We start from the raw sequence: 12,837 nt of genomic DNA on the forward strand, positions 1-12,837 counted from the left end.
TCTGTTTCACACTATTTTGATATATTCTAGTCTCTATGCTGACTGAGCTTGCACCAAAGCATTACCATTTCCAGGGCAATTTATTCATAAATCAATTGCGATTTGATGTGACTGTTGGACTTTTGGATACTTTAACTTCATACTCAGCAAGCCGCAGTTGAACTTGTGAGAACCCTAGCTCAAGTTTCCTGTTTCATGTGAAATTCTGCAAGATCAATGACCCTTGCTAAAATGCCTGTTTTAAAATGTTCAGATGCTTTGGAAACTGCCCAAAGGTCATAGAGGTTTGCAACCATGTGCCATGGCAGCACAAGAGCATGAAGGTTTTTATTCCAACCAAACACTACACCAACTGATTTACTGATAAGTTTCCCCCTGTCTGGTTGAAGGTGTGCTAATAAGTGAAATCAGCTGCAGAAATCACTGGTTTATATCTTCTTTGCTTTTCTAATGAAATGACCCCAGCAACCCAAATTGTTATCTTAACACTCAAAAAGACCAGCTGTGACTCATGCTGTGATTGATCATAGTACATCGCATTATCTATCAACCTGTGAGGGAGTTGATCTGGAAGTGGCGGTCGGGGTGGAGGAGGCGGTAGCTGAGGCGTCCGTTGGAGCCGCTGTCTCTGTCTGTGGCCGACACTCGACCGAAGCCCGTTCCCGCCGGCAGGTTTTCTCTCACGGCCATGAAGACTCTCTCCTGCGTGAGCCGAGGAGAGTTGTCATTCTCGTCGGTCACCGAAATCCTCACCGTGGCACTGCCGGTCTTCTTCAGCTGTCCGTGACCCGCGCTGGCCAACACCGTTAGGAGATACATGTCCTTTACTTCTCTGTCTAGAGCGCTCTTCACAAACAGCCAGCCGCTGTCTGCAGCGATGCCAAACCCTGCAGCGTCTCCGTCCGGCCGCAGGTGATACGCCAGGGGACTGGAGGAACCTGAGCCGGGTGTTTCTCGGCTCAGAGCCCGGACCTGCAGGAAGCGTGCGTTCAGCGGAGTGCCCTCCTTTAGCTCCACGCGGTAGGTGAGGGTGTCGAACACAGGTCCGTGGTCGTTCTCTGCCTGGACGTGAACCACTAGCACGAGGGTGGCGCTAAGCTGGGGTACGCCGCTGTCCTTGGCCGTCACCTGCAGGTCATAGCGGGGGACGGTCTCGTAGGAGAGGCTCCCCACCAGTCGGATCTCTCCGCTGCTGCGCTCTATGCTGAAGGTCCTCTGGGCTCCGCTCGGGGAAGAGAGGTCGAAGGTGAGCTGGCCGTTGGCTCCAGAGTCTCTGTCCTCGGCTTGGACGCGGTACACCACCGTGCCCATCTCCGTATGCTCCGGCAGCAGCAGGGACTCCGAGGACGAGGGCAGGAAAACAGGCGCGTTGTCGTTGACGTCGGCGATGGTGATGTGGACGCGGGTCTGGCCGAAGGCTGGGGGGCTGCCGCTGCGGGCCTGGACCTCCAGATCGAGGGTCGACTGGGCCTCGTGATCCAGGGGCAGGCTGGTCCTCAGGGCCCCAGTGTCAGGATCCACGGTGAAGTAGCCCGCTGGGTCCCCAGAACTGATGGTGTAGGAGATATCTTTGGAGGTGCCTGCAAAGAGAGAGGAAGATGACAAAAACCAGAGGCATGTTGACACAGGCCAGAAGACTGTGCTAAAAGCACTGAAGTAATAGTATACTTGGAAGACGTAATTTTTCAATTTTCAAGACTGTAATAGAGTTCTAAATACCCATAGAAAATGATTATATAAACAAAGTAGTGAAATGGAATTTTTGATTGATGCGATTTCAACGTTAGGTGTGTATAGTGGCCCAACGCCTATTTGTACAAGTGGTGCAGGGAGCAGAAAAAAACACTTTCAGCACATTCTGCCCTATGATCCCGTGTGACTGATAAATGTATACTGAACTGTTCAGCCTGGGCCATAGGAATGAGGTGTGTGTGTGTGTGTGTTGTGTGTCAGAGAGAGAGAGAGAGACAGAGAGCATGTGTTTGTGGTCTTTTATCAATCAGGCGCTCACGTTCTGGACAGAGCCCACCCACCGGTCTTACTGCTCGCCTGGACGATGCCAACGGCTGTCCCACGCAGGACATCCTCTGACACAGTGAAGTGGTACTGGGTCTGTTCAAAGACAGGCGGCGCCACCAGCCCCGCCACCACACTGATGTTGACCTTGGCATTGACCAGGGCGACCAGACCACCACCATCCTGGGCCGAGATCACCATGGGGATCACGGAGTTGACCTTCCCATGGAGCGATCGAGACAGGGAGATCACACCTACGAAGACAAAGCCGCAGGCAAAGCTCAGACAGGGTTCACACAGGCTACTTTTACATAATGTGGCTATTACCTGAGTAAGACTTTTACATGATTCCATGAAGTGACACCTCTCCTAATAGTCCAGTTTACATGTGACACGTGTCTTTTTGAGCTAGGTGACCCTGACAGAACAACATGAGCTCTGTCAGATCCAACTACATCTACATGTTCTGACTGGTCTTTATATTAATGCGAGTAAAATCACTCCACATGTTACTGCGATTACGCTTACTCCGTCTAAGAGCATAATCGTGCTAGCATAATCAGAGTATGGTGTTTACATGACTTGCATTGCTGTCTTAATCACATTACAATCGCATTTTTTGTGTGTATTTAAATGTGGTCACAGATTACACCGGAAATCACAGGGCTAATTCAAACAGCTCCTTAAATAACTGAAATCTGGGAAATATAGCATATTAGGGATGGGACGATATGCTTATCTCACAATACGATTCGATACAATACACGATATGAGTTTCACGATTCGACACAGCAACGGCATTGGCTTGCAAGAATGTAAACAACAATTTCAAAATGTCATTACAAAGTGCAAATAATATAATTTGGAAGCTTGTGCAACTCTGATGGGCAAGCCGTCTCATTTGTGATTACTACAGCAGAAAAAAAATGTAGCAAGCTCATTTTTCTTGCCACATTTTTGCATTGCGATGTATTGAATCTCGATATATCGTCCCATCCCCATAGTATATACATGAAGTATTATTTGCCCGTAATTCAAGCATTGGTAACCTTCACTGTCACATTAAATATTCAGTGAGAGCAGGAAAGCGCTCCGAGCAGCTGTACCAACCTGTGTCTTTGTTGAGAGTGAAGTAAGGCGAGGCTCCTCCAGGTACTGTTCGGTATGTGACCCTGCCGTTCTCCCCTCTGTCGGGGTCATAGGCCATCACTCTGACGACCGAGGTCCCCGGGGCGCTCTGCGTGCTCAAACTGACAGCATAGCTCACTGGGTAGAAGGCCGGTCTGTTATCATTAATGTCGACCAGATCTACCTTCACGTAGACTACCGAGCTCAGTCCCCCCTGTAAAGGAAACAAAAAGCTCTTTTGTTATATTATACCTCCACATACAGTAAATCACGACCAACGGGTAAAAAAAACACCTGAAAGCGGGATTTGGGCCACATTAATGGCGCAAGTAAAAACCAGCAGTAACCCTGTTAAAACTGGATGTATAGCGTGGCCTCTAAAATATAGTCCCAGCAGGTTTGTGGAGGGATACAGATTGATAGTTTCCCTAGGGAAAGAGCAATATGTCAGGACCTGCGGAGGGTGAGAGGGCTCACCGCAGCCGAACAATCTGTTTCATAGGCTTTTCATTTGGAGAGAATACAGTGCAGGCTTTTCATTTGGACCAGGTGGCAAAAGGGAGGGAGGCGGCAGTCCAACTTGTTAAAATATTACTGCCTGACAGTTGAGGCATTTCTCCATCTGATTGCTTTAACATGGCTGCAGTAATTTCCTTTCATTTTTAACCTTTACTTTTAAGTATTATTTGGCATAGAGTGAACAGGATGCTATACTAACTTGTGAGTAAGCCTGCCATGGAGAGTCATTCCACTCCTTTCTTACTTGGCTGCTCAAACGAAAGTCTTTCTGCACTGTTGGCCATGTCTTTGCTCTCCTGTCTCTATGAAAAGTGCTGCTGCTGTGTTTATGGGATTACTCTCTGGCTCAACGGATTCATATTAAGCATGATTTCAGAATGCAGCAGCTCACCCCGTCCACTGCAGTAACAGTGAAGTCGTAGCTGGCTGGGCCCTGGTCTCTGTCTAGTGCAACGCTGGTGCAGATCTGGCCCGTCTCCTTGCCAATGGTGAACTGAGAGGGAACAGCGCTGTTAATGCCCGAGCCCAGGGAGTAGGTAATGGAGCCGAAGGAGCCGCCGTCCGCATCTGTCGCAGTCACCTACAGGGAAGAAAACATGCTATTGGTTAAAAAATTCCGAACATTGTGCATTACAACAAAATTATACTGTTGGACTGGGAGTTGGACTGGGAATTTCTCTTATTAGATAAATTCAGTCATTATTCCAAAGCCTAAATACAGCAGATTAAATCTAAATTCTATTACAGGGATGTGAGAGTCAAAGCAATCTCCAAACTGAAACAAGAACACCATACCAGGTGCTGTTTGAAAGCATCTTTGGACCTCGTCTTTGTTGTTTATCTGAGCGAGAGCTAGGGCCAAACAGGCCCTTTGGCAGTAAGAGGCTCTGAGGGAATGAAGGGGAGCGGAGGGAGGGAGGGATAGAGGGAGGGAGGGAGGGAGGGAGGATGACTTCTACAGGCTCTGGGAGGGCTGCCAGCAGGGAAAACTGCCTGCTTCAGGAGTGGCGTCTGTCTGCACAGGACAGTGACAGGGACGGCTGGGGAACAGTGGGATACCACACAGTATGCTTCAGTGCAGCGCATTATACTCTAATGTAATGTCCCGCTTGCGGTCTGGTTTTAATAATGCTACACATCTACAGAGGGGCTGGAACCGCCGGAGTTATAAAAGCAGCTCACAAGCCGTCAGCCAGGGAGCCGACTCAATTACTGTAGGAGCTCCCAAGACGGCGCGAGGCAAACAGGCCAATCAGATCGGGCCCCTGGGTACCAGCGGGATAATTGTTTGCAAGTGTTGGCTCTGGATTGCAGCTTGAGAGAGATTACAGTGAGGGTTAAGCCTCACAAGTTGATTAGAATTCTCCTTCCTTCCGTCTCTTTTATAAATGAATCTTTTTTAAGAAAACACTAATTGAAGAAAACGAAGCTGGGAGCATGCTCCAACACTCAGCGCAGGGTGCCTCCTCTGTGCGTTAGATGGGGTAGTAGTCATCAGGAGCGTTGCCAAGAAAAATAAGGCAAGCCACGCTTATCATCAAAAGCAGGCTTCGTTTTTTTTTTTTTTTAAAGATGGTATTGGTACGAGTGTGAGTAGATGGAAATCATTCATTCGAGGTGATGAAGATTTGGCTGCGGTAACAGGGCCTCCATCTCCTGCTAGAGCAGATGGCAGACGGGCGACTCAGCAGAGCGCTTGCCCCACACTCTTGACTGTAACTCCTAACAGAGGGTGAGTAGTGTGTAGGAGTGAGGGAGCTGTAAAGCTGGCAGACGCACAAGCCAAAGAGAAGAATAATAAACCACATGAGGAAAGGGGAAACCAAGAGCAATACAAGAGAGCTACTCCATCTTTTAACACGCAGTGCCTGCAGCTTACTGTAATATTTTATCATTTTTGCAGGGGACAAGTTATTTATAACTACTGTGCTGCTTTATACGCTTGTTTTCTCCGCAGTTGTATGACAAAAGTTTGGGAATGTGCTGACCGTTTCCCCTCTGAGTGTCAGCTGGAGGGAGAGTGGAAGACTCAGAGATTGAAGGACAGTATAACCAGAGGCAGAACCAGTGTAGCATGAATACCTGGGGCCTGTAAAAGAAAGTAGGGGGATTTTCTATGAGTCCAACATGCCTCAGCACTGCAGAAAGTAACCATTTCCCAACAGATCTCTAAGAAAAATATTTCCTCTCCTGTGACTGACCCATTCGTGGCAGGCATTGAATGTGTGAGCTATTTGAGGAGACTTCATGTCGCTTTCCATTTTAGCCACAACCATCCATGAAAAGTAGTTGGGCTTTTTTCTTTTTTTTCAAGGTACACCCACAGACATAAAAAATTCACATTCACACAGTGCCTACATTTATATTTACGATATGAGGACCTGAAAAATGAACTGGAGGGAAAAACATCTGAGATTTCAAGGAGAGACAGAATAAAAGTTATTTTTTGGTGGTGTGGAAGTTTGAGCTCCTTTCACTCTCTGTGAATCCATACTGATATGTAGCTATAATGAATCAAACGGTAGAAACGTTAACCAGCTATGCACTAAAGTCAAACTTAAGTGGTCTGGAACAATTATATTGCCATTGGAAGTAGCAGCAGAATAAAGCTGCTATATGAAAACCAGGAGAAAAATCCTATTTATAACAAAGATGAGCAGGCTAAGGTAGTGCAGCGTGTGCTAAGGAGATACTGAGCCTTTTTCCTGTTGAGAGCAAGTACAGTAAAGACGGGGGATTGAGAGATTTAGTCATGTACTGTATGTTAAGAAATCTGATTGAAGGAAGAATAGGAGGCACATGTGTTCAGGTTCAGGCCAAGTTCACCAACGTTTCAGCACCCTGTAACTGTTACTGTAGATGGTCGGCCAGTCTTAGGCAAGTATGCTACAAACCCTTCTCTAAACTCCACTCCTGCATTTATGTTTATAGGACAGCACAGGCTCATGCATTTGCACACCTCACACTAACTTTACACACAACCATAAACTTCAGCTACATGAAGTGGATATCCTATGCTTTATTGTAATTACACAGCTCCCAGTGCAACCAAAGTCAGCCATAAAGTATACAGCGGAGAGAGTATATTTGGAGTCATATGTGGCATGAGAGCGTGCGAGGAATATATTCTATGAGTTAAGTGTATGGCTTTTTTTGGGGAATGCCAGATAATAAACTGCACAATCAAATTTGCATAAATCCCAACCACTCGAAATCGTACGCCTCGAGCAATCAGTCCATGTCGGAATCAGCCGAAACTGCGATTTGGATTCCACTCTCGTTTATAGGTTAATAACAGCATATCAATGTCATCCTGCTGGAGTGGAGGGGGCCCCGTCTGTCCAGGAGATTACACTTTGCCAGCCAGCCATATGAAATGATTTCTTCGCTGAGGCCTGATGGAGATGAAATGAGAGCAGGACAATTAGCCAAACCACAAACCATGAACCCTGAGTGATGAGGATAGCCCAATAAAATGTGGCCTCTGGCATCAAAATGTCTTTCATAAAAGTCTGATAGAGAAGATTATAATACATCACTGTCACAGGGAGAGAAGGAAGTGTAAATCTCCCAGAGTGTAACACGACTCACAAAACCTAGAATGAAGATTGATGCTCGCTGAGGATGTTGCATAATGCTGCAGTTTGGCTACAGTGTCACAGCTGGAAGACACATACATCATTCAACTCTACATCCCACCGCTTGGAAGAAACACTTGTTTATTTCCCTTTCAAATTTGCCTCGCTTAATCGTAATTCATTTTTTCATTACCGCAGTCTACAATCCTAAAACTGGACTGGTATGTGTGAGATGCTGAGAGCTGATCATGTACAGTATGTGTGGTAAGTAGATTAATGGTACGACCTCCTCTACAGCGGGATGAATTTCGATGGGAGGGAATAATTTGCAACCAAGAAAGTCGTTCGAGATGTAGCAGTCATGAGTAGAATATTTTCTACTCTGCGGGGGGAGAGAACTACCACTCACCACTTTGTCCTATCCATCTCCTGAATCTTCTGGGGGCCTCTCTCCTTCCCGCCGAGTCTTTACTCAGCCCATTGCAATGTATGGACGTTACGCAAACTCTCTCTTTTTTTTTTATTGGATTAAAAGTTCAAAAGGAGGAGTAATCTTAGATCATCAGCAGCAGCCAGCGGTATTCTTGCTACACTCAGTGTGTGTGAGTGAAGCATGATGGGAGCTGTCTTATCAGCGGGGGGAGAGGGAACGTTTGGCCGAGCCCTTAGTAAAACAAGCTGGGGGAATCCAAAGATAACTGGGGCACTCTGTGGTTCTCCCATCAGATTCCAGGAGCCTTCCAGACGAGACTTTCTGACTGACTGTCCAATCAAGAGAACAGGATTCACGAGAGAGAGAGAGCATGCCTTTGTATGTTTATGTATAACATGTTCAGTTGGAGTAATTTTCCTGAGGCTTTTGGATTCTCCAAAGTCTTCTGGCCCATCTAATGTCCTCACTCTGTGGTGTCTGAGAGAGAGCCAGGCCTGCAAAAGAACCGGCCAGGATTTGGGTGGTTTCTATTTTTAGAGATGAATTTCCCAAAAGGCCACATAGGATTCTCGTATATGATTGACCGCGATAGTTTTCTTGTTCTTGTTCTTACATTTTTGAGGATAATGCAAAAACATGCATGTCGGAGTGAACTTATTTGCCCCTGCTAGTGCTCTGCTCTCCATCTTCATCATGCAGGCATGCTAAAAGCTCCAGCATGGAAAGAACGGGTGCAAGAACCTGCAAGTAAATGAATGATGCAGAGCTGAAACCATTGAAGCCAACAAGGGGTGAAATGAAGGTAATGTAGTTTTCAATCAGGCTCCTCGTATTTTAGAGTGCCCAGTCAAACAAATCTGTCTCACGTAGCCCACAGCGAAACCACCCAATCAGGGCCACACCTCTGCCAATCCAAATAGGCCACAAATGACGGAGAGTGCTAAATGCTTGCCAACTGGGAAATTATCGCACACATCAGTCAAATTCTCCATGCACGCTCCCTTTGAGTGCACTATAGATGTGTACTCACACACACACACACACAAAAAACTACAAACATCAGGGATATAATGAATTACACATCACAAGCTTGTGATCTGTGTGGAGCAAAAGGGTGAGGCCAAGTTGATTCTGTGCTGAGATCACTCCAGAAATGCCGTCTGTAGCCTTTGAAAACAAAGCGAGCACAGTTGAGTGTGCAGCAGCCGCTCCAGTCGCCGTGACCCCCCGACGCACACACCGCGACCTGGCAGTGTAAAGAAATATTCATAAAATACTGGATAACATTTCTAAATCTCTTGAGCTCAAATTTATGTCCGAGCTCGCTATTTCCACTGGAGCCCGCTTTTATCTTGCTTGGAGAGTGCTGTTACTTGAAACACCATATGTGACGCGCCGGCCAGTTGGCCGAGACGGGTCGAGAGCGGTGTTAAAGTTTCAGAGATCTCAGTGTGGAAGTTTGTTCAGGAACAAGCTGCCATCCCTAGGGCTTCAGTATAAAGAGGACTTTGTTTACTGAGCAGCAGAAAGGTGAAGTAATTGAATAGGAGGGACTCTGCCCACTAGAAGGATTTTAGCTGTCATCTGTGTGATGGGTAGCTTACAACACAGAAACACTGCAATTTATGTCTGTATCTGATCTATGAGGTAATATAACATGACCGCTCACATTCTTTTTCTCCAAAAAGTGGACACTTTCCAGACATTTTCTTCCCACCACAAACAGTCAATATCGCATATATTTTTAATAAGACAGTTTCATTGACATAATCAATTAAGCCTTGTAACAGCGCTACTCCCACAACAGCAATTAGAGACAGCGTGCGATAGATTGATGGATTGATATGGCGATCATTAAAAGACAGAAAAGGGAAAAAAGGAAAGCGTAGGCTCAAAGAAACCGAACGAGTGGGCGAGTTGGAGAAATCTGGACTGAGAACTGCTATGAGCTTTCACAGCTGGTGTGAAGCCATGCACACTCCTCTCCCTCTATTGTCCTGGCATCACTTCTGAGGAGAGCGGAGATGAGGAGAGCGAGGCGGAGACCTCCCAAAGGCCCCCTCTCGCTGAGCTTTCTCACTAAAGTAGCAGATACGCAGGTCAGAGGCTTTGCGACATGCATGCCCACCACCACACTAAAGCCCCAGACGGAGACCACACCAGCCCGGTGGAAGGAAGACGCCCACACAGTGTTGACGAAATTCAAAACACCAAACATTTGCCACACAGGGAGTATTGTCTGGATTCCTTCCAGACATATGAGAAAGATTTCGGTGGTTGCTGCAGAGAAAAAAAAGTTTCTACATAGTTTAATACATGGGTAAGGTCTAGAAACGGTGACACTAGATACTTGCCAAACTGTAGCCTGTGAAGTGTGCCTGCTTTGTGTGTGTGTACTGTAAGTGTGAAAAAAGCAATGAAATTTCAAACGGCCCCCCCAGCTGAAAAAAATTGTGAAAAGATGCTCGAGCAACTTCCCAGCCGCCTCGCTCTGTTTCCCCAGCAAGTCTCCAAAGGGTGAGAGATGAGAGGTATGAGAAAGCCAGAGCAGGTAGTCTCCCTGGGGTGCTATTACTTGGCTGAAAGGCTAAACAACTCCCCGATGCCTTCACAGGAACATCACCGAGAGCACGGGGGCCCTCTGCCATGGGCTGCTGGCTGGGGAAGACTCTGTAACATGACCACTGGGAAAGGAACAAGTACAGCAGAGGCCTGGAGGGGGGATTTATACGCTTTTTCTTTTTTTTTTTAAGGCTGCACTAGGCAACTGCGCATGTTGGCGGCCCCAAATGGCAGCAAGAGGTAACTGTTTCACTACCAAGGAATCTTGTGACTTGACATCATTAAACTGTGCACAGCATGCTCATGTTTACCTAGCCGGCTGGTGCTCACTCACTGCTGTTTAGGAGACAATTCTGTATTTCTGTAGTTTTGATTTGTCATTTTCTGTGCGCAGAGAAAATGTCCTACCGCTGACCATACCTGACACCAGAAATTAGACCTAATATGGGCAAATAGGAGAAATCTTTGGAATCTCAGTTAGGGGCGATGGGATGCTTTTCTCTGTTGCAGCTGCGCTTTTTGATTCAGGCTGATCAGACTGGTGTATTTTCATACAAAAATCTTGCCTAGTGCAGTTTTACGTTAAAAAAAATCAGGAATTTGTGCACAGGATTAAGCAAGCCATCTTTTCATGGAAATTTCACATAAGGCACACCAGGTCTCAATTATCATTTTCTATAATTTCTTTTGTAAAACAATGAGCAGCATTACACAGGCACTGTTGGCACTATTCGCATATTCTCCATAATTACAAAACAAATAGGTAATGGAAGTTTTAGTCATTATTAGCAATTCATATTCACAAACCCTCCTCGAGTAACTCTGCGTGACATCAGGAGAAAAATGTATTCCAGATTTGTAAAGTGGACTTCTCTGTCCAGATGTCCATTAAAAATAAATCTGCTGTATTAGGGCATCCCTGTAAAACATCATATATATGTCAAGATCAGTAACCATCTTAATCAGACTCTATGCATTGACTTCTCCGGTCCAAAAATATGCTGTAATGTGCCAGTGGCTAAAACACCATCATCTACAACTGTCTTTTCTCTATGAAAATGAGTTCCAACTGTCCTTGCAGGTCTGGGCATCCAACCAGACTCAAACTGTAGATGCATACTGAATGGCTGCAGAGAATCTACTGCACATCTGCTGTAGAGTAAACATGATAACAGATAATATTTTACAGTAAACTGAACAGAATCATGTGATCTTGACATAATTCATTGGCCCATTCTATGTAAGTGTGGATTCTTGGCTGCCCAAGGAAACTCTGAGTAACTTCTGCCAAGTTTACGGACCCCGGTAAGTTCTGCAGCTCTGCTTTCAGGGAACGGGATTGTCTGAGCGGCTTTAGAGCATAAAAGAGACTAGACTTTCTGACATGAAAAGACAAAGAAGCATTGATTACTAAATCAACAGTGGTTTCATGAACTGGAGCTTTTCATCTTGCTCTGTGTAATGCTCATGCATTGACATAAACTTGGAGGGGTTGGGTTAAGGGCAGCAGGTAGGGTTAGTATGGTGTAAGGTCCGCATATTTGGCAGAGGAACAGAGGGGAGGTAATAGAGCAGACAGGGATATAATGACACTCGGTGCTAGAGTGCAGACACGGCAGAGGATAAGGTTTCTGTCTCTTTCCTTTCCTCTCACCCATCACTCACCATAACTACTACACTGTTGGAAGAAAAGTGAGTCAAAACACCATGACCGTGTTCCTGTGATTCAGGGGGACAGAGGATGAACGCAATTAGAAATGTGTTGATGAATTAAATGCGATTTAAAGTGGAATTTAAGTTCTTTGGAGCATCAAACCAGCATGTTAACTTATTTTATGTTGGCAAAGAAGAGTTTGGAGGGTCCACTTGAGGTTCGGGGTACACCAAAACAAGGTTTTTTCATTAAATTTATGATTTTTAATTCAAATTTGTTGAATTTGATTGATGATGATGATTTATGTTGTCTTTTTTTTTGAATTTATGTTCACTTCTTTTACAAATCAGTACACTTTTGGAAAGTTGTTGATGTGCTGTGCTTCCTTGATTTACAGTCTCGCTCTCGCTCAGCTGGTGCAGCTCTCTCTTCTCATTGTTATCACCTGAAATCTAAACTAAATGCCTGTAAAAAAATACTTGCCTGTAGTAAAAGAACAAAAAAAAACCTTCAAATGAACTGTTAATGCTACTGCTCCCGAACAAATGCACTTTTGTTGACTAATAATGTCAAGAATTCAACCAGCTCTGCGACCTTATGGTTAAAGTTTCCGCCACAAGACTTGAGTGGTTTCAATCCCCAGTCAAGTCCTAGCTTGGCATTCATTATCATAAATTTGCCCTAAACTTAAGGACCTCCACTAAACCAGCCAGATCGAGACTAACAGCATAAGGGTCTTCAGAAGGAAAAGTGTCTCTTCACCTTTTAGATAAGAGTTCTGATTCTCGTCAAGGTGTTTCTCAACGTGTTAAGGCCCCTGAACACCTCAACATGTTTCAAAAGTTTAGAAGCCTAAATGAATGTCTCAAAACACTTATCACAGAATATATAGGGACACTCTTTTTGGTCTGCAAACACCAGCAATTTCTGAGTTGTGGCAACCTTCA

At 45.5% G+C, this 12,837-nt stretch overlaps 1 protein-coding gene across 1 annotated transcript in view; it reads right to left on the bottom strand.

The window, feature by feature from the left end:
- LOC139931296 (protocadherin-16-like) overlaps positions 1 to 12,837 on the bottom strand; it is a 78,137-nt gene that overhangs the window by 15,422 nt on the left and 49,878 nt on the right. The window contains exons 2-5 of the mRNA XM_071924772.2: positions 4,055 to 4,243; positions 3,127 to 3,358; positions 2,034 to 2,270; positions 552 to 1,580 (exon numbers count right to left, since the gene is read on the bottom strand). Of these exons, the coding sequence (XP_071780873.2) occupies positions 552 to 1,580; positions 2,034 to 2,270; positions 3,127 to 3,358; positions 4,055 to 4,243 (1,687 nt within the window). The remainder of the gene's footprint in view (positions 1 to 551; positions 1,581 to 2,033; positions 2,271 to 3,126; positions 3,359 to 4,054; positions 4,244 to 12,837) is intronic.

The sequence above is a fragment of the Centroberyx gerrardi genome, chromosome 6 (genome assembly GCF_048128805.1).
Source record: "Centroberyx gerrardi isolate f3 chromosome 6, fCenGer3.hap1.cur.20231027, whole genome shotgun sequence".
Classification (NCBI taxonomy): Eukaryota; Metazoa; Chordata; class Actinopteri; order Beryciformes; family Berycidae; genus Centroberyx; species Centroberyx gerrardi.